The sequence below is a fragment of the Pantherophis guttatus genome, chromosome 6 (assembly GCF_059756535.1).
Source record: "Pantherophis guttatus breed Tessera chromosome 6, ASM5975653v1, whole genome shotgun sequence".
NCBI lineage: Eukaryota > Metazoa > Chordata > Lepidosauria > Squamata > Colubridae > Pantherophis > Pantherophis guttatus.
The window spans coordinates 97,566,875-97,587,048 of record NC_142068.1 but is presented as its reverse complement, the minus strand read 5'-3'; the positions used below and the strand labels follow the sequence as shown (position 1 = coordinate 97,587,048).

At 44.3% G+C, this 20,174-nt stretch overlaps 1 protein-coding gene and 1 long non-coding RNA gene across 5 annotated transcripts in view; one reads left to right on the top strand and one right to left on the bottom strand.

Moving 5' to 3' along the window:
* The window catches only part of CABCOCO1 (ciliary associated calcium binding coiled-coil 1), a 38,459-nt gene extending 32,649 nt beyond the window's left edge, over positions 1-5,810 (bottom strand). The window contains exons 1-3 of one of the 3 annotated variants that reach the window (XM_034435315.3): positions 5,533-5,810; positions 4,264-4,367; positions 3,441-3,610 (exon numbers count right to left, since the gene is read on the bottom strand). In XM_034435315.3, coding sequence (XP_034291206.1) covers positions 3,441-3,610; positions 4,264-4,367; positions 5,533-5,595 — 337 coding nt within the window. In that variant the 5' untranslated portion in view covers positions 5,596-5,810. Of the gene's footprint in view, positions 1-3,440; positions 3,611-4,263; positions 4,368-5,017; positions 5,397-5,532 lie in introns of those variants that run through there. The other 2 variants (XM_034435316.3, XM_060694158.2) reach the window with 2 other exon arrangements.
* LOC148113201 (uncharacterized) lies at positions 4,817-19,291 on the top strand. 2 transcript variants are annotated; one of them, XR_015728385.1, is made up of 3 exons: positions 4,817-4,870; positions 17,803-17,998; positions 18,104-19,291. It is a non-coding gene; the product is annotated as an uncharacterized LOC148113201 (long non-coding RNA). The 2 variants fall into 2 exon arrangements; XR_015728386.1 differs by lacking the exon at positions 4,817-4,870 and adding an exon at positions 14,974-15,061.
* Positions 19,292-20,174: the final 883 nt, after the last annotated feature.

The following is a 20,174-nucleotide window of genomic DNA, read 5'->3' as shown; positions in this document are numbered from 1 at the left end:
CCTGCCACACCCACCAAGCCACGCCCACCAAGCCATGCCACGCCCACCAAGTAATCCAATAGTAAAAAAAATTGAATCCCACCACCTGTGGTTCTATGTGGCTGCAATGCGCAAAGAGTTCTCTAGCAAACCCACTCCAAAGAGATGTCTTCACATGGCCATTGGCTTCCATACTCTGGATCATGTGAAAACTAACACGCGCATTGAAGAAAAGCCTTTGCACACATAACACAAACATAGAGTGACAGAGAAGGGTATGGCTTATCAGGGAAATGCTCCCAAGCATGCTGGGACATCCCTATGGTTACCCCCCATGTGTTTTCCTCGACTGAGGCTCCAAGGGGTGAATCAGTTCCTGGAAAAAGTAGGAGCAGACCTTGGCAAAGCTGGAACCAGGGGAAGCCTATTTTCAGCAGACTGGAGTGGCTGTGCTGGTCAGGAGGTCTATGAATTGTCCTGCCTCTGAACTAACTGCCTGTCCGCTAACTCTGAACTGAGTTAATGGACGGGGACTCAAGATTTAAGCTCTGCAGATCCTCACTGGTGAAGATTGTGGTGGTGGGCTCAGCACAAGAGTTCTGCTGAAACCACGCAGACCCTTAGAAGTCAAAATGTTATTGGACTCAAACCAGTTTCCAAGAAAATATTGAACCACCATTTTTCTGGATTGATCCCTGCACTAGGGAGTGGGATGGACTGGAGAACTTCCAAGACCTCTTCCAACCCTAAGGTTCTATGATGTGGACAAGTCTACACCAAGGAAATTTAATCTTTGATTGGACCTCCTTCCAGGTTTCATAGAACTTCTCAGTCCTTGGTATCTCCATAGGTGAGATGCTCTGGATGCCAAATGTTCTCAAGATAGTCAATCTGCTGTGCTGGCCAGTAGTGGGTTTCAAATCCTGGCGGTTTGCTATCGGTAGCGCGTGGGCGTGCGGCACTTCTGTGCATGCGCAGAGCGTTTTTTATGACGTCTGGATGGGTGGGCGGAGCCTCCCACTTCCGCCACTACCTGTTTGTCAAAACCGGGGCAAACCGGGAGCAACCCAGCAGTGGTGCTAGCCCAATGGAGGGTCAGTCAGGGAGGCTGTGGGGGCAAAGGGCTTGAAAGGGCAGGCCTTTTCTTCTGCCCATCGGAAAAACCAGTTATCCTCTGTGTGGGCTGTGGGGTGAAGGGGGCTGGCCTGCCCTGGCCTATGTCCAAGTAGGCCAGGAGATGTTAGATCTAACGCAGCAGCCTGACCTCAGCCAAGAGTTGAGAAGCCAATCTTTAATTGCTTGGATTTGTTCATTCAGTTTAAATGGATATATACAATGGCGATGTAAGATGATGTTTTAGTAAATCAATTTTAAAGTAAGTTCTCAGGATATAAAGCAGATGTGCACAACCAGAGATGCTCCAAGTTCTTTACTCTAATGGGCACACAGTGATCTTCTTTTAATCTTAAGCGTTCAGCAGCCACTGAAAGATGTTTTAATCCCTCCTGGTTTGTCAGATACACTGGAAGATGAAACATGATACAGCCACAACACCCTTTCCCTTCTTGCTCTGTTGCAGATGCTCTGACACTTTCCATTACGTTACAGATAAAGCTGAGATTCATATATTAACAAAGTTATACAAATGCCACTTTTAAAATATAGCTAATATAGACTGTAATAAAACCCTTTTTGGAAAACAAGAACCAGAGTGATTTTGATTTTCCACCCATAGTTCCAGATGGGCTTTTTTGCAAGAGGTAAACACTCCAGATAAACCCTAAAATGCTAGAGAGTTTTCAGTTCAAGCGCCAGAGCCCCTTGTCACAAATTTCTTCATAAGCTAGATAACTCTCTCTTTTAGGAGAAATATTGGTTTTCCCTATAAAGCGATGCCAAGCCGCCTTTGTCAAAAGGATGGCTGATTCCTGTCATGCAATTCTAGCTTTGTTTTTGCTCAAATCCCAGGAGAGAAATCAACACGCCTGGCATTTGCCAAGCTTGAGTGCAAACAGAGCGCTTGCTGATGGGCAGGTATTGCTGTCCTGGGCAGGCGAGGGGGTCCAGGGAGGGCGCTCCGCGGCTTCAGAAGCTGCATGGCTCCATGGGCTGAACTTACCTCCCATAATAACCTGTGGCTGTTTGAGCTGTGAAATATCTCAATAGAAACCTGGTTAGATCCATCTCTCTTCTTCTGGCATTTTTGTGGCAAGATAATTTAAGACACCAGAGCAACTTAAGGCCAGCACTAACTGTGGTTTGCAATTCCATGTTAATTGGGTCAGCGTGCTGGAATGCCAGCTCTAATCAAACCATATTTGTGGCCAGGTTCAGATGTTAAGTCATTATTTGGCATAGATGTGAGCAAGTTCTGAGGACTCAAAAGGCTTCTATTTTTTTATTTTTATTTTTTTAATTTGATTTATATGCCGCCCTTCTCCGGAGACTCAGGGTGGCTTACAGTGCGTTAAGCAATAGCCTTCATACTTTTGTATATTTTATACAAAGTCAGCTTATTGCCCCCACAAATTGGGTCCTCAATTTACCTACCTTAGAAAGGATGGAAGGCTGAGTCTACCTTGAGCCTTGGAGAGATTCGATCTTACTTTAATTGCAGACAGCTGTTGTTAAATTACAGTGCTTAGTCTGCAGAGCTATCCAGGCTCCTATTTAAATTCCCCACTTCTGGGGGTGGGAGTGGGGGCACTGGAGGAGGTGTGCTATGAGGCCTACTATTTATTTAGTGTGGTTGTAGACCACTCCCATTGATACAAATACAAAAAGGGGAGTCAGGGTGGGAACTTCCACTACACCCACCCATCACAGGGAAAATAGTGCCCAAGAGCCACAATCCATTTCTAGGATTTGTTGCCATAAACAGCTTTGAAATGTCTTGGCATAGAGAACGGTATACAAATACCAGGAATAAATAAACATATTGTCCTTTCAATAAGAGCAGCCAGTGAATTCAGGGTAAAATCACAATTTAGAGGGGCCAGGGACATTCCCAAATAACTCTGCCCCTAATCAAAAGAGTGCAGAGAAGAGCAACAAAGATGATTAGTCATGATAGCAGTGTTCCAATATCTCAGGGGCTGCCACAAAGAAGAGGGAGTCAAGCTATTCTCCAAAGCACCTGAGGGCAGGACAAGAAGCAATGGATGGAAACTAATCCAGGAGAGAAGCAACTTAGAACTAAGGAGAAATTTCCTGACAGTTAGAACAATTCATCGGTGGAACAACTTGTCTCCAGAAGTTGCGAATGCTCCAACACTGGAAGTTTTTAAGAAGATGTTGGATAACCATTTGCCTGAAGCGGTGTAGGGTTTCCTGCCTAAGCAGGGGGTTGGACTAGAAGACCTCCAAGGTCCCTTCCAACTCGTTTATTCTATAGTCTAATATTCTTATATACAGTAATCCAATGGAGTATGGGTACATTCATAAGATGCTGCTGAACTTACTCTCCAGATTATCCAGCAGCAAATTGAGGAGAGTCAGGAACCCCCCAACCTGCACAGATGAAAATTCTAATCCTTTGGCCCACCAGAATCCAGAGACATAATAATCCAGTAATGCAGCTTCTTTCAAAGATGTCAGTCGATGCGTGAGATTCAGAAACTCTTCCAAACTCCTGTAGTTGAAAAATATCGGAATATCAGAACACAAAAACACACCTGTCTGTGAAATTGTGCCAATTTACTTTGCAAACCCAGGAATGAGCGGAAATCGGTCTCCAAACTTTGGACCAAAACCAGTGCCAGAAACTGAACCATTTAAGTTTAAGCTGCTTCTGGAGCAGGAGTCTCCAACCATGGCAACTTTAAGACTTGTGGATTTCAACTCCCAGAGTTCCTCAGCCAGCAAAGGTGGCTGAGGAACTCTGAAAGTTGAAGTCCACAAGTCTTAAAGTTGCCATGGTTGGAGACCCCTGTTCTGGAGGACAGATTTCTCCACATGGATTTTCGTACAAACAAAAACCTGAAATTTTGAAAATATTTTAATACCACAGCTAGGCACAGTCAATGTCTACAACTGCATGGGGAGGGCCACAGTCGGTGGCATGTTGAGGAATGTGACTTTGTCCCTGAACCAGGAGTGAAGAATGACACCGCGACCACCCACAGAAACTCCGTCTCTCTTTAAAAGGGAAGAAGATACACATCACAGGAGCCCAGGCCACGGGGTTCCCCTCACACACAGATACACTCCAAACGCAAACCAATTGGCTGCTGCCTCGACAGATGATGGCAAGGGCAAGATCTGTCGATGTCCCATCGAACTTACTTCTCAACTCCTGCAACATCTTGTTCCAACATAATGCTAACCTCAGCAAACGATAGAAATCTCCAAGCCATTACTTCTTCATCTTTATTAAATTTGTCTTCATCCTACAGCAAAACAATGAATAGCATCAGTACAATAGCATCCAGTACATTCAATCTCAAGGATTTTTTTAAAAAAAATTAGTGCATAAAGAAAAACAATGGCAACTGTCAACACCAATTTAGCTGATTTACAACAGGAGCAGGAACAGACTAGATAAGAGAAGAATAATTGGCCTTCCATTTGCAAATGAATTTTTTAAAAAGACAATTCAACGCAGCAAAGCAGAAATTCTTATTTTTGCTAGGTCACCACTGGCCCTTGAGCAAATTTCAAACACACCCTGCAGGCCTCTGCCAGACCTTTGGCAACAGCTGTTGTTCCTCCTGCAATCAGCAAACGGGGATGGAAAGGGCTACGTGAGAAATTACAAAAAAGGGCTCAAATTTCAGAAAGGCAAGCGCTCTGTTATTGTAGTTTTGGCACCAGTTTTGGTAACTTTTAGGAAAATTCTATCCATTCCTCTCAACATATCAGAATCAAAAACAGGGATGTGGTTTTGCAGCAGGTATGTATGTATGTATTATAATTATTTATTATTTATGTATTATTTATGTATTATTATTTGTTATTATTTAGAATTATGATTAATTAACTAATTATTATTTATTTATTTATAAAATTATTTATTAATTATCCATCCATCCATCCTCACCCACACAAATCTGTGCACCAGCCCAATCGGCCAAGGCCCAGGGCAGCCAGAGGAAGACCAGCTGTCCTCAAAGATGCCCCAGATACCTGAAGTGGGAGGGGGGCCTATGCCTTTCTAGGCCACAGCCACAATGCCCGCCTGGCAGGAGCCTGTGCTTGCCACACGGCCTTTCTCCGAGGCTGCTCCAGTCCAACCAGAACCGGATCCCGTGTGCAGCTGCTGCTTCTTTGCTTTCTTCTTCAGCCAGGACATTTCTTCTGCCCCCACCCCCTTCCTCCTCCTCCTCCTCCTCCTCGCCCTTCGAGAGATGTGAGGGAGAAGCGCCTCTGTCCCCCGCCAAGGTCCTGAACGGCAAGCAACCCAAACGCCACTCTGGGACCAAACGGCGACCCCGCCAGCGCCCCCCCCCCGCACAATCCCAGCCCGGCGCTTTGGAACCGTCCCGGGCGAGGAGAGCGGCTGCCTCCAAGCGCCCTGGCCTGACCCGGAGGCTGCCCGGGAAGCGGAGCCCGTACCGGCAGCACTGATTGGCCGCTCCCCCTGGTCGCCTCCGGCGCCGCCGCTGCCCTGGTCGCCATGTCGCCGCCGCCGCTGCCGCCGCTCGGTTGCCGGGCAGCCGGGCCACGCTGCCCCCGCGGGAGAGCCGCCCTCGCGCCGCCCGCCTCGCCGCCTCCCTGCAGCCTGGACAGGCGGGCTTGGGCCAAGCGAGGGACGGGCGGAGAAGTCTCCGGGAGCGGCGCCTGAGCCGGCCTGGGATGCCCGGGCTCTCTAGTCCAGGGGTCTCCAACCTTGGCAACTTTAAGCCTGGTGGACTTCAACTCTCAGAATTCCCCGGCCAGCAAAGCTGCCAAGAGACCCCGGCTCTAGGATCCCAGGCAGGAGGGAGGGAGGGCCAAAGCTGGGCCAGCTCTGCCTTCTGTCTCTCCGCCTCTCTCTTGGCCCCCCCCTCGCGTTTGTGTGCCCGGCCCTCTCTTTGGGCAAAGCCTTCCGACCTTGGGAAGCATTCAGAAGCTTCAGCTGGTGCAAAACGTGGCAGCCCACAGAGTGACGGCTGCATCCTGAGACACTCAAGTGGCCCCACTGCTCCCAGAGCTGCGTGGGATGGCAGTTGACTTCCTGGTGAGATTTGTGGCCCCCTTTAAGGCCCTGCCTGGATCCAGAGCAGGTTATCTGAAGGGCCACTTTCTCCCCAGTTCAAGCCCTGGAGGAAGAACGTCTGTACACCTGGTGGGAGTGTGATTTGCCATTTGCCATCACTGCTCAACATTCAGGGGAAACTCTTTACACAGAAGGAGGGCAGGTTGTGATGGTAGGCTTGGAATTTGGAAGACACCTGCTTTTGTGTCTTTTCTTTTTTGTACAATTTTGATACTGCATTAGGTTTGATTGACAGGTGAGTAATTCTCTATGACTTTGAGGGAGGAGACTTTTGATAGGCGATCTTGCTGATGGTTAACCATGCGGATGAGGCCTAGAAATCAAGTAAAAGAGAAATAACTAAACCAATAACAGCCTTGCTGAAAGCCTCCAGAAGAACAGACCATGTTCGGGAGCTACAGGAGGAATGCTGAGCATGTTAGAAAACTCCCCGGCAATCCCATTTAATTCTCCCCATTTTTCTTCTGTCTCGCAGCGGACTGTGTCTCTAGCTTAAAATAGCATCTTTAATTGACAATAATAGATGTCTATTTAGCAGAGGAGGAAATAACAGCCACTATGCTGCTATCCACTGTAAAGTGTTGCAGGAAATTCATACATTTGTAGACATTTGCAAGGCTTTGGCTGCACCATCCAACAATTGAGCAAAATGCTGCAACTGATTCTTCGAGGCACCAGAGGATCCCTCAGCACTCAAGCAGCAAAGTGGGGTGGGGGTGGAGTTGAAATTGGGCCTATGGAGGATCTGGCAGAGGGTCTGAGAAGCAGAGGAAAAGGAGACCCCACCCTCCAAATGTAAAAGTTGAGCTTTGGGTTTAACGCTTAGAAAAGGGCTGGGATAGGAGGGCCAGAGGAAGAAGGCTGAGGAAGCTGCAACCCAGGGAAACTGATGCCTTTTCGTAGACTCTTTGGGTCTGAACAGGCCCTGCCAGAGTGGTGAATGTGGTGAAAATTAATTTTTTTGCGATTTTTTTCCAATGAGGGGTTCTAAAAATATGTGTTTTTACACCAAGAATTCAAATCTGCTCTTATTTTTGTAATTGCACAACATTTAGCTTGGTACGGTAAATCCACATCTGATCATATACACCCCCCCCACACAAATACTGTTAACTTTGTGGTCTCAAAATTACACCTTGTGCTACAAAAATCTGCATGATTTTCTGCATGAATCTTATCTAGCTAATCAAAAAATAATCCATGCGATCATAAACTAACATCAGAAAGCAAGTTATCTGAGTTACAAAAACATTTAAGTGAGTTTCATCAAGTCTTGTTTTGATTCGTTCTTCGACATCAGCCGCCAACTTGCTTCTTGGCCTCTGATAGGATGTTTCTCATGTGTCTACACTCTGCTTGCTGCCTCTGTGACCTCTTTCGCACATCTCTCTATTGATTGGGCATGACAGGGTCACTGTGGTACTTGCATTGGTTCATCAATGAACTTCTTTAGTTCCACTGTAGTCAGTTTGCACATCAAAGGTGGCTCTCATATACACCTTCAGACCAGTCAATCAGCTCCAGTAGAGTGAATGCTCTGGCTTGACCTCTACTCAGTGCATGGCACCACCTTCACAGCCAGTATTAACATTTGTAGAATCTCCTCCAATGGCCTTCAAGCTTTTGTCAATGTCTTTCTTCTTCCTGAAATACACCAGATTATCTGCAATCACTTGAGCAGGTTTTCCTGTTTTTGAGCTTTTCTCTGGAGGAAAATGATAAAGATATCTTCCACCCGGCTCACTGTGATCCTCCTACAAAGACTTTTAAGAGGAAAATTTAAAAATAAAAGGCAGGAATGTACCATTTGGTAGAAAACAAGCAAGGTCCCCATATCAGGGGTGGGTTCAAACCTTTATTACCGGTTTGCAACGGGGCCGCGCACATGCGCTCGCTTCACTCACACATGCATTCTTCTGCCCATGCACAGAAGCATTTTGATGATATCGGGGTTGGTGGGCAGAGCCTCCCGCCGGTTTTACTACCGGTTCTATAGAACCGGTGCGAACCAGGGGCAACCCACCACTGCCCCATATCTTTACCCTACACATCTTTTGAGAAAGCGAGCAGACGAGGTCTGAGTAAGTAAGGCAGCTTTGATTTGAGGTGATGTGGAGAACTCAATTTCTGTGGCTCTGCAGTTTCCCTGCAGCCAGATGTGTCCTGGGCATATTGCAGTACAACACAGAAGCCTCTTTCCAGGTTTGCAGAAGCTTTCTGGGACCCCAGCAGCTGGAGGAAGGTGGCCAAGGAATGAGATCCTGGAAGCTTCAGCTTGTTCCAAAGCTGGTGCTGTGTTTAGGAGCAGGAAACATCCTGCTTTTCAAAGCACAAAAGCTTCCAAGGCACTAAATATGGAGTTTAGAATAAATTCATCGGGAAGTTCAATTTTAGAATCAATTCTCGGTTCAAGGAATCCATAAGACTGATTGAAATAAAATAAAATAAAATAAATGAAAAGCAAGCAAACAACTGGGTTGCAAAAATGCAATTACTGGGAAAACAGCCCCATTTGCCTGATTGAAAGTGCTGTCATGCTGTTATTAAAATATCTTTTGATGGATTGTAAATGGTGCAGATAGTTCATAAAGGAGCACAACGGATTTGTCTTAAGGAAAAAAAATGGGCTTCATTTTGAAGAGGGAAGCAATCATTTTGATCGGGTGTTGATTGAAATCGCTCGCACCAAACACGCGTTCCTCGTTTTGAAACAGACACCTGTCTGGCTGGGATCTGATTTAGTGCATTCTTGCCATGAGATCCAATTCATCTCTAGGCCAAGAAGACTGGCTAATTGAAATATTCCATAGATATTTTTGAATGCATTATTTTGCTGCCAAAGAAGCTTGTATGTGACAAAAATTCTTAAAAGTTTTGTCAGGAAGGGTTGCGTGGAAAGATTTGTAAATACTGTCAGCACAAATGTTTGCACTGAAGGAATCAGATTGGAGACCCAACACACGTAGATGGATTGACCAAGTCTTGTGAATGCCAGCCACAGAAGAGACAACATCATTTTTCTTGTTGCTCATCTTCTATTAAGGCTGATGTCTGTTTCCACTGCTCACCAGTTCCATCTTTCTGGAGCTTTGTAGGGTCCCATTCGCAGGAATTTTCTTGAAATGAAGATAAAATTGGCTGACATTAAGCTCTTTCTTCAAAAACAGTTCTTAATCATATGCCTGACCTGGCTCCAAAACTGGTAAAGATAAAGGTTCCCCTCGCACATATGTGCTAGTCGTTTCTGACTCTAGGAGGTGGTGCTCATCTCCGTTTCAAAGCCGAAGAGCCAGTGCTGTCCGAAGACGTCTCCGTGGTCATGTGGCTGGCATGACTAAACACCAAAGGTGCATGGAACGCTGTTACCTTCCCACCAAAGGTGGTGCCTATTTTTCTACTTGCATTTGTTATGTGCTTTCAAACTGCTAGGTTGGCAGAAGCTGGGATAAGTAACGGGAGCTCACCCCATTATGCGGCACCAGGGATTCAAACTGCCGAACTGCCGACCTTTTGATCAACAAGCTCAGTGTCTTAGCCACTGAGCCACCATTTCCAAAACTGGAGATCACACTAAGAAAGAGGTTTTCCATTGCCATCTCTGCCTGCCATTGTAGGACCCAGCCGTTTTTTTCAATTCAGACCCCCAAATGCATCCTTTCCTGTTTTTAAGGGAGCTCTTTGAAGCCAAGAAGAGAGAAACCCGTAGCTGAAACTGATGCTGAGCTGACTGATCGGATGGGATTCTAGCAAAGCTAATACCGCAGCAACAGTAACACAACTGGACTCATCTAGAGGAAAATATCTCTGCTATTGTAATCTTTCCAGGCCATTAGGCAGCATAATGCAAACCTACCCATTTCTTGAAAGTGTTAGTCATTTTAAAAAAGGTTCTGCCATCTCGGCTGAGAAATGAGAAATTCCTTGGTTTTCCCATGCAGCCTTCTACATCAGACCCGGGTGAAATGATTGATCTAAAATATAAACAGGAAACTGCTCAGTCATGACGAGTTATTTCCTAGAGGGATATTTTTCTAGCTCATTTTCTATTTTGTGAGTGTAATTCAATAGCAGCATTTTGTAGCCTATCTCCTATAATGGAATATATCATTAGTTTTACAGCTAGATGTGTTGATTCTCACTAGATCTATGTGGCATCATCCTAATGGGTTTTTAATAGCAACCATGAAAAAGAGGCGACTTTCTCAGATCAATAATATGATTCGAGCGCCACACTGTAAATGATTAAAATATTAGCAGGAGCTTCTTGCTTAGCAGGTTAAGTTTCCCTTCCTGCTCTGCCTTCGCCTTGCAGATCCATCTTGGCCTTTGGCATTTTAGCCAGGGAATTGGGTGATGTGGATTCACCAGTTTTCTCTTATTCTACCAAGCAAGCCCACGGTAGATATTTATGTACCTCTTTGGGGAGGAGGGCTGAATTGCAGACACAGAGCCTGGGAAGGTTTTTGTTTTTCTGTCAGATTCTCAGAGAGCTTGAGAACTTGGCATTTTGTGCAGGCCGCCATTGCTACAGTGACCGTCTCTTGCTGGTCCTCCTTCTCCCCCTTTGCAGTTGCGAAAGACCCCAATGGAAGCATCCCCTAAGCCAAGTGAACCACTTGAGAGAGGAGGGTAGAGGGAGAAGGGGGATGTCCTCAGGTCTCACTTCCTGCCACTCAGGGTAATTTCATGGAAACTCTCTGCAATTTGAAGGAGAACTGGGAGGGAAGATGGCTGAGGGAGAATGTTTGGTCCTCCAGCTCTCCAGCTCAGATCTGGGCAGAAGCTGAATTTGGGAAGAATAATCGAGATTTCATCAACATTGCAAATCCAGGACAATCCCTGGAAAATTACCCAACTCACCTTGTATGATTTCTAAAATCTTTAGAGTGAACCCAAGCATTTTTCCTTCCACAAGCAGTTTCATTCTTTTCTACTTTATTTTATGGGTTTTAGTTGGCTTCTGTTCTCTTGCTTAACCTGAGCAGATCTTTTAAAGATCATTAATGTGAACTTTAGTGCAAACTTTAGTTTGTTGTTGTGAGTCACCTGGATTCCCTTAAATTAGGCAGACGTATAATAAATAAATTTGGGATTAAAAAGAAATGTTTTTACAAAAACAGGATAAGATTACTTTAAATTAAGAAATAATGAGATGTAACTCCATCCTCTAAATTCAAGGAAGGAGGGAGGGAGTAAGTAAATTCTTTGCTTTCTTTTCCAGTGTATAAAACAGGAATAATAATGGTTGGCAATCTGTATATGTTGCAAAATGGTTTGCAAATATTAATCATCCTGCGTTTTTTGGAATCAGCTGATTCCAAGTCATTACAGAAGAAATCCAATCCACCCATCACAATTATGTGAGCAAATCCAAAACAATTTCTGAGAAGATACTTAAAATTCATGCTTGCTGCTGCAATTGCAGGATATTTAAAACAAGGAAATGGAAGACTCTGCAAAAGTAGAAAAAAATAGGGTTTAATTACAAAGAGTGTTTCCTGCAAATGAGGCAAGATATTCAAACTATTATTTAAAGACCTCTGTCCTGAAATAATGTGTTGCATTAAGCATTGTACAGTAACCCAATAAAGCTAACAAACTGCAAATTGCAATTGATTTGAATGGACTTTTTATGCCTGACTACGTGCAGCATTGCAGCCTCTGTGATTAAAAATAATACTGCCCCAGCCATAAGAAGCATCCATCATTGTGAATCATAAATGCAATTCAAAAGTCAATGAATTCTGAAGAATTAAAGTGAAATATTTATGCCCATCTAAACTTCTGAAGGAGAACTAAGCACTTGCTTTTTGAAGAGCAACCAAATGCTGAGGATTCATTTTTCTTGCCAATTACCTACTTCTTGTAGGGTTTTTTTTTTAATGGATTCTGAATCTGACACCAACTTCAGTACAATATAATTTCCAGCTGAATATATAATGCGCCTCAATTTTTGTACCGGCACTTTATCATCCCGATTAACAGCAACACAGGAAAATATAGTGACATCCAGCACATAGGTCAGCTGCACTGCCGTAAATTTGTTCCAAAACATTATATAGAACCTGTAAAAATAAATATTGTGTACTTTAAAAAGTATTGCACCCATCTACTGTATTTTCTGTTTCCTAGTAAGATTCCATTAAAGTGTTCGAAAAATGTATAGTCCAGACATAATTTGTTTTCAGTACGATGGCTCTGAACCTAAAACCTTGCAGGAGAAAAGGCTTCTGAGTGCCAGAAAGATTTATCTCTCAAAGGAGAGGGGAGAGCCTGGTTTCCTAGAAGGCTCTGCAGATGGCAGGGGCTGCTACCAAAAAGGCTCTGGGGTCACTTCCTCTCAATCAGGCCCAGAGAAGGTCTTGGAGTTCGCCTTCTTCCTGAGAGGAGAACCAGGTGGGGAAGGGAGGGGTCCCTGAGAACCAAGGCCTGGAGGGGGCCCCACGCAGGCAGTGAAGACATGTCTGGCACTTGGGGTGAGCTTCAGGACCGTTTGATCTCATGAACAGATGAAGACATTCACACATGCCTTGGAAACATATTTTGTCTTTCAGAATGGAAAGCTTCCGATATGAAATGGAAACACAGTCGGATCCTCCAGGCCTTGCTCAGTTCAACTTGTTTGGGTTCAGACGAGAAATCTTGCGCCCACAAAGACAACCTTGGAAATGGCTGTCTTTCTTTGTGACTCACCCACACTTTGTATCAGCAAATGACATAGGACTACCTTGACTAGAAAAAGACAGGAAGCAACTGATTTCTTTTCACTGTCTAGGTTTTGATTTTTTTCCCTGTAAAGGACCAATTGTTTTCAATGAGTACTGCCATTTTCCACAACGAAATATCTTTGTGGTTGAAGGAAATTGGCAGGCATAAATCCATTCACATCATCCAGTTCATTGGGACTGTGCATTTAATTCAATCAGAATAATTACTTGAATTCAGAAGATCAATCTGGTTTGTTCAGATGCCCAAAGTGATTCAATCTGGAGGAGCTAAATCAGTATCAAATGTGATTTGGTCCAGTTTGGATGCAAACATGTATATTTGTCCATAAGAGGGGTATCAGAATTAATCTGTACTGAACTGATTTTGAGGCACCTGGTTTGAGTCAATAAACTGGACTGAATCTTTGCTTCAGGTCAATCTTTGCTTCAGGAGCCTTGGTAGTACAGTGGTCTAAAGCACCCTGTTATTAAGACCAGCTGCCTGCAATTACTGCAGGTTCGAATCTCGCCAGGCTCAAGGTTGACTCAGCCTTCCATCCTTTCTAAGGTAGGTAAATTGAGGACCCAGTTTGTGGGGGCAAAAAGCTGACTTTGTATAAATATACAAAAGTATGAAGGCTATTGCTTAGCGCATTGTAAGCCGCCCTGAGTCTCCGGAGAAGGGCGGCATATAAATCAAATTAAAAAAAAAAAAAAAACTCAGATTCATTTGGAGTTGAGCCAATTGCCCTCAAACTGATTCCTAAACCAAATATTCACACTGGTTTTCCCTGTTCCTTAGTCTCTGGCTCCTTCCTGGTGGGTTTACTGTGCCTGCTGGGACCTCCTTTCCAATTATTCACTGACTGGGAAGCTTACAAAAGACCCCATCATTCTTCGCCTAAACCCTGCTCACTTCTGTAGATGCAATCCCAGCTGGATTCAGAAAGGAGAGCACAGCCCTCAGCCCCATTAAAGGACCCTGGGATGCTATCAATCAAGGACACCAATAAAGCAGGTTTCCTAAATGTAAAGCGAGGTGATCCTTGCATTCAGATTTATTGCGTGGCTAAATTTGGAAGCAGCAAAGTAGCTTTTTAATTATTTCAGATACAGCTTCCAAGGCATGATTAACATTATTGTTGTACAATATTTTATCTCCTGCCAAAAATTGCATTCAGACATCATTGGTAAAATGGTAATTATGCTTCTGGATATTGCTGAAACTGATAAAGTTGTAAGATAGAGTGTGTGGAAGGAATTGATGTTCCATTTATTATGTACTGGAATATTCAATATAATCCTATAACTCCAGAAGGGCATTTTTCTGTACATGTATTATGATAATACAAATATTTTTCTCATTAAATGAAGTGGTTGTCTTAAGTGCAAATCATGGCTGTAAAGTTGAGCCAGCAGCTCCCCTCAAGTGGAAAAAGCACCCCCAATAGCAATTGTAGGGAATTTTTAAAATGTCAACTTTAATAGTTACATTACATTTCATGGCTTCTTTACTGTGGGATTGTATCCTGAAGTGAAGAATAAAACTAGTAGCTCGGACTGATGTAATTAAGAACTATATCTAATCACATGATTTCTCCTGCTGACAAATAAATGTTGTTTTTGAAAAAGGTGCAAATGAGGAGGGAAAAAAGGGCATTCTGAGAACACAACAGGTTTTCTGAAGCACTTCAGGCAAGCACTTTCACCGTTGTGCTGGTACGCAGATCACACCAAAAGATTTAATGTGTGTCTCCATAATGGACACACAATGGAACATACAAGCCAAAATGGTGAGTTTTCAGAAAATAACCCAAGGGCAGGAAAAATGGAGATGTTAAAAATCCTTAGTGCACAACTCAAGTTCTAGTACAAAGGTCTTCAAACTTGGCAAAGCTGGCTGGAGAATTCTGGGAGTTGAAGTCCACAAGTCTTAAAGTTGCCAAGTTTGAAGATCTCTGTACACGCAAGCATGAAAAATAGCCTCGTGACATCCTTTTGTCTCCATGTTTATATCTTCATGTACAGAAGAAGTACATCAAAAAATTATAATTCCATTGCAATGGTTGACTTTTTCATTTTCTATGTCAGCTGGAAACTCAGGTTCAGAGAATGATTGTCGGAGTGTGATTTCCGGTCCTGCTTTCTGGGGTTAGCTCACCTGAAATGGACACCTCAGGTAACAGATGGAAGGGAGTGGATGACAGCAGCTGTTTGTTCTTGAAATGCCAGGTGGTCTGACCTTCTCCTCCATCCTGTGTATTAGACAGGATGTGTATTAGAAGAAGCCAGTAGCCATTCCCAGGTACAAGTTAGATATGCCCACAGAAAGTCCCTGAGAAATTGTGGTCCTCAACTGAAGGAGCCAACTCTCCTTCCCACATGCACCAATCTCTGTGTTAAATCCCTTCACCCATAAAGAAGACACGTTGGTGGATACAAGCAGTATCTTTATGTGGTTCTCCACCCTGACATTGGGCTGTAACTTGATTCCCCTTGTTCTCAAGCACTGTGATTCTGGAAACAAAAGGAATTTAATACAAAGGTCAGAACTCAAGGTTTTTATTCTTGGATGTGATGGATATTGGGAAAGGAGAGAGGGAATGACTGGATCATTCATGTCATGTGTATTATTTGTTCTACATGAGACTAATCTGTTTACTGTCCAGGGCAAAGCTAACCTGATACCTTTGGTTCATTCTCTACGCTTATCCAGAAGTGGCTTGTAGCCATGGGTTTCTTCTGATTCTGAAATATTCTTTTTCTCTCTATATAAATGTAGACTCAGTTTAATGTAAATTAGGTGGTATGTCCAGGTGAGATTTGGGTCTCTGCTCAGTAGACGGTACTGGTAACACCTGGCTGCCCTTGGCTGTGTCAGAAGCTAAGCAGGATTAGGCCTGGCTTGAACTTGGATGGGAGACCTCCAGGGAAATCCAGAGCTACAGATGACATTGAAAGTGGAGCTTATTCCTATATTCTTGCCACAAGATAGAGGTGTTCAGGAGGTGAGTTGGATGAAGGAACTAGACTTTGACTGAACAGGTTCCTAACCTTAAAACCCTGAGCACCAGATGTCTCAGCTTCCCCAGCATCAGGCTCACTCCCTGATGGAACTCTGGGACTTGGGTGACTGCTCCCCCAGGATCTTGCCCCCTTTTTCCACAGTTGTCATCTGCAAGCTATGTTTGGGGTGACTTCCTCTCTTGTCTTACATAAACATCCCAGATCACTCTGTCTGGCCTGGAGGAAGTTTATGGAGGGAAACGCCAGTGACGCACATGAACAGGACATCCAAAAGGGAGAGGCCCCCGGGAGGGAGAGGCAGCCCCCAGGACAGTCTCCGTGTTCCTTTTTGCACCATTTGAGTGCCACTGAGCTTCAGGGCTCCTGCAGTCAAGCAGCCCATCACATGCAGTACATCTAAAGACTGGTAGCTCCTTCTGCATCTGCAGCCTTTATTTTGTGTAAATTCCATACTAAATAAAATAAATAAGTGCGATATTTAGAGATGACGGAAGAGCCCTGGAGGTATTCCTTATGTGTGGTTCCATTCCAACAAGGAGTGTTAATATGCTGTATATAATGAATTTATGTTGTATTTCCATCTTGTGTAGCAGGGCGAATAAAACCTGCAGGACTCATGCTTGAAGTCATTGGTTTGGTTGAATCCCTTGTATCTTGTAGCCACTGGGGAGGAGACTCACTGGTTGAAAGTCTGGCCACTCCCTGTTCAAGGATGAAAATGCACTTTGGTTGGTAGGTAACCAACCAAAGCAAAATAGAAAACTTCAGATACGGGACATCATGCTCTGCTTGACAGGCCCATAAACTCAGAGGATGGTTGTCACCTTTCTCTCTATGGGCCATTAAGGCAAAGAACGAGAGACCAAGGCCCGCAGATGGAATCAGAATCAGCGGATGCTGCAAGGATGGGAGGTGATGGCAAAGATTCTCTTCAGCTGGTGGCAAATTAGCCTCTTAATTGGGGACTCTAAAATGTATCTTGGGATCAGTTTCACCACCTGAATACATATATATTCAGAGAATTTAGGAGGAAGATATCTATATACATAAAAGACAAATACCACTCATCATGAAATCTCCAGAATCGTAAAGCCTACAAACTTGAAATTTGGCACGTATGTTCCTCTTGGCTTCTAGGTGCTTGCTAAGAAAGGATTTTTGGAAATGACCATCAGATCATTAGTATTTCATATAGGGTATTACAGTGGTGGGTTTCAAATTTTTTTACTACTGGTTCTGTGCGTGTGGCTTGGTGGGCGTGGCATGGCTTGGTGGGTGTGGCTTGGTGGCCGTGGCAGGGGAAGGATACTATAAAATCTCCATTCCCTTCCAACTCCAGGGGAAGGTTAATGCAAAATCCCCATTTCCTCCCAATCAGCTGGGATTCGGGAAGCAGAGAATAGATGGGGGTGGGGCCAGTCAGAATTTTTATTACCGGTTCTCTGAACTACTCAAAATTTCCACTACCGGTTCTCCAGAACTGGTCAGAATCTGCTGAAACCCACCTTTGGGGTATTAGATTCACGCGCTCTGATGCTAAGGAGCTAGACATTCTATTCCCCCTCTCCACTTGAAAAGAACTCTGTTCCAACTGCCAGTTGCCTTATATTAACATGCTCCGATGCTACCCCTATGATAAACTGGGCATGGGCGTGGCCAGCACGTGACTCATCCGGCCTCGGGCTGGGACATTCTACTCCCCCCCCCTCTGTTCCAACTGCCAGTTGCCTTATATTAACATGCTCTGATGCTACGGAGATACACATTCTACATTAAGTTTCAGGCTTTAAGTGTCAATTTATCACGCACGATCACATAGTTTTGTAGTGAAGTATGAGTGTCCAGCTAATATCTCTCTCCCCTCCCCCCTCCCCCTCCCCCCTCTCTCTTCAGCCAACAAATTTGCTGATAGGAATCTACCTGGAAAAATCTGAAAAGTCATTTCTTTGGACCAAGTGCTTTATCGAGGCCTGTGGCTGGGATTACATGTGGCTCAGCATTGGGTGCAAACATATCCTTGCTTCATGAATCCTTGGAGGGATGTGAGAGTCCAGATTTGGCCTCTTCTCGTGCCAACTTTGAACCACAGGTGAGCACATTACACTGTGTAGCACACAAATAAAGCTCTAAGCAGCATCCTATTGGAGTGTATTTCATAGTCTCCTCCTTGTGCTTGTTTTCTTTTGATGGAAAGGGCTTTCTGGATCAAGCTGCCCCTTCTGGACTTCTGACCACAAGCCCCAAGGCTGCCTCTCTCCACCAAAGGCATCCACGAGAAGAATGGGGGTCTTGATGATTCAGGCCAGGGAAATGGGATCTGGGCTTTACAAGGATCCTTGGACCCGTTTCCCCCAAAACCTAGCATGCACCAGCCAAATTGTTGATTTCACCATCAGGCTTGTGACTGAGGATTTTGACTGATGTCTCTTTTTTGACTTAAGGAAGGAAAGGCAGATCTTTCGGCATTGAAGGAAATGGGCACAACACGCACGGACCCCCCCCACCTCCTAGGCAGGGACACCCATTTCAATTTCACAGTGAGGCGGCAGAAGAGGAATTAATCCTATTCACAATGCAAGATTGGAAAAGAGAGGTCAGAGTCTTCTCTGTACAAAGAGGATGGAGGAAATATATATATATATCCCGGGCTGGTTGATTGTAAAGAAGAAAGATAATGGCATGTATCTACATGGTGCTGCAGGCTGTATATAATGTGCTGTTTTTTTAATGATCCACATTAGAATTTCCACACAGAGCAAGGCAAAGCTTTTTATTATTGATGGTTTGCCATGTAATGACAACTGAATGCATTATTTTCCTCTAAAAAGAAGGTTTGGACTGGTTTAATTGGCCCGTCTTCACCACCGTACTGATTACATTATGGAAAAGGGATTCCAGCCACATCTGGGAGGGCTGGGGCGGGGGTGGTCCTTGTTCCCAATGCTTAATTAACCTAGAGAAAGGGACCACCTGAATTAAAGTAATAACCGCACCCTGGCAAACCCCCAAGTGACTCCTTTTTAGAGGTTTGGTCAAAAACTGGTGGGGCAGACCTTTGCCTGGGAAGCCAGAGGAATGGGCCTGGTGACTTGCAAGCTGCTCCCCAGCTCTCTTCTTCTGAGGCAACTACAGGAAGAAGGTCAAGTCCTGCAAAGGTACAAAGAGAAGGGGACCCATGCTGGGCATGGTGAAGGGACCCCCCCACCCCATTTCTTTCAATCCTCACTTCAGAAACCCCAGCCTTGGAGCCATGAAGAGGGGGAGGAGAGCAGCAGCAGGAGGAAGATGGGACAGGAATGTGTACTCCTTTCAAAAATGCACTTAAAGTTATCTGGACCATTGACATTTTTAAAAAGCAAAATAAACAAACAGATAAAAGATATGTCTAAAACCTCTGGCAGGTTTGGCACACACATTTCATTTTTTCTTTCCTGATTCACTATGGGCCCCTACTGAGGTCTCATGTGATGCCTGTGCAGGCCAAAGCATCCATGGACTTGTCCTGTAGCACCCTTCAGGTTCCTCCCTTGATTTTTTTTCAATTTGTGACTGGCCACACCCTCTGGCAGTGAGCCAGAATCCATGACACCCTTTTGAAATCACAGACAAACCAAGGTCCAAAAGATGTCTGATCTTGACAAATACAAATCACCGGGACCTGATAGATTACATCCCAGAGTTCTAAAAGAGCTGGCAAATGTCATCTCAGAGCCACTGTACCACATCTTTTAAAAATCCTGGAGCATTGGGGAAACTACCAGAGGATTGGAAAAGAGCTGATGTGGTTCCCATCTTCAAAAAAGGGGAAAAAACAGACCCAGGAAACTACAGCTTAACATCAGTACCCAGGAAGATACTGGAAAAGATAATAAAAAAAGAAGATCTACCAACATTTAGAAACGAGTAAAGTAATAACTAGGGGTCAGCACAGGTTTGTTAAAAACAGATCATGCCAAACTAATCTTATTTCATTCTTCAACATAGTGGCAAATTAGTAGACCAGCAAAATACTGTGGACATAATATACTTAGACTTCAGCAAGGCATTTGACAAAGTAGACCACAACCTACTTCTTGGTAAGCTAGAAAAAAGTGGGACAGATAGCATCACCACCAGATGGATTCGTAACTGGCTGACAAACCATACTCAACGAGTAGTCCTTAATGGGTCTATGTCTACATGGAGGGAAGTAAGCAGTGGGGTACCACAAGGTTCTGTCTTAGGCCCAGTATTCTTCAATATCTTCATAAATAACTTAGATGAGG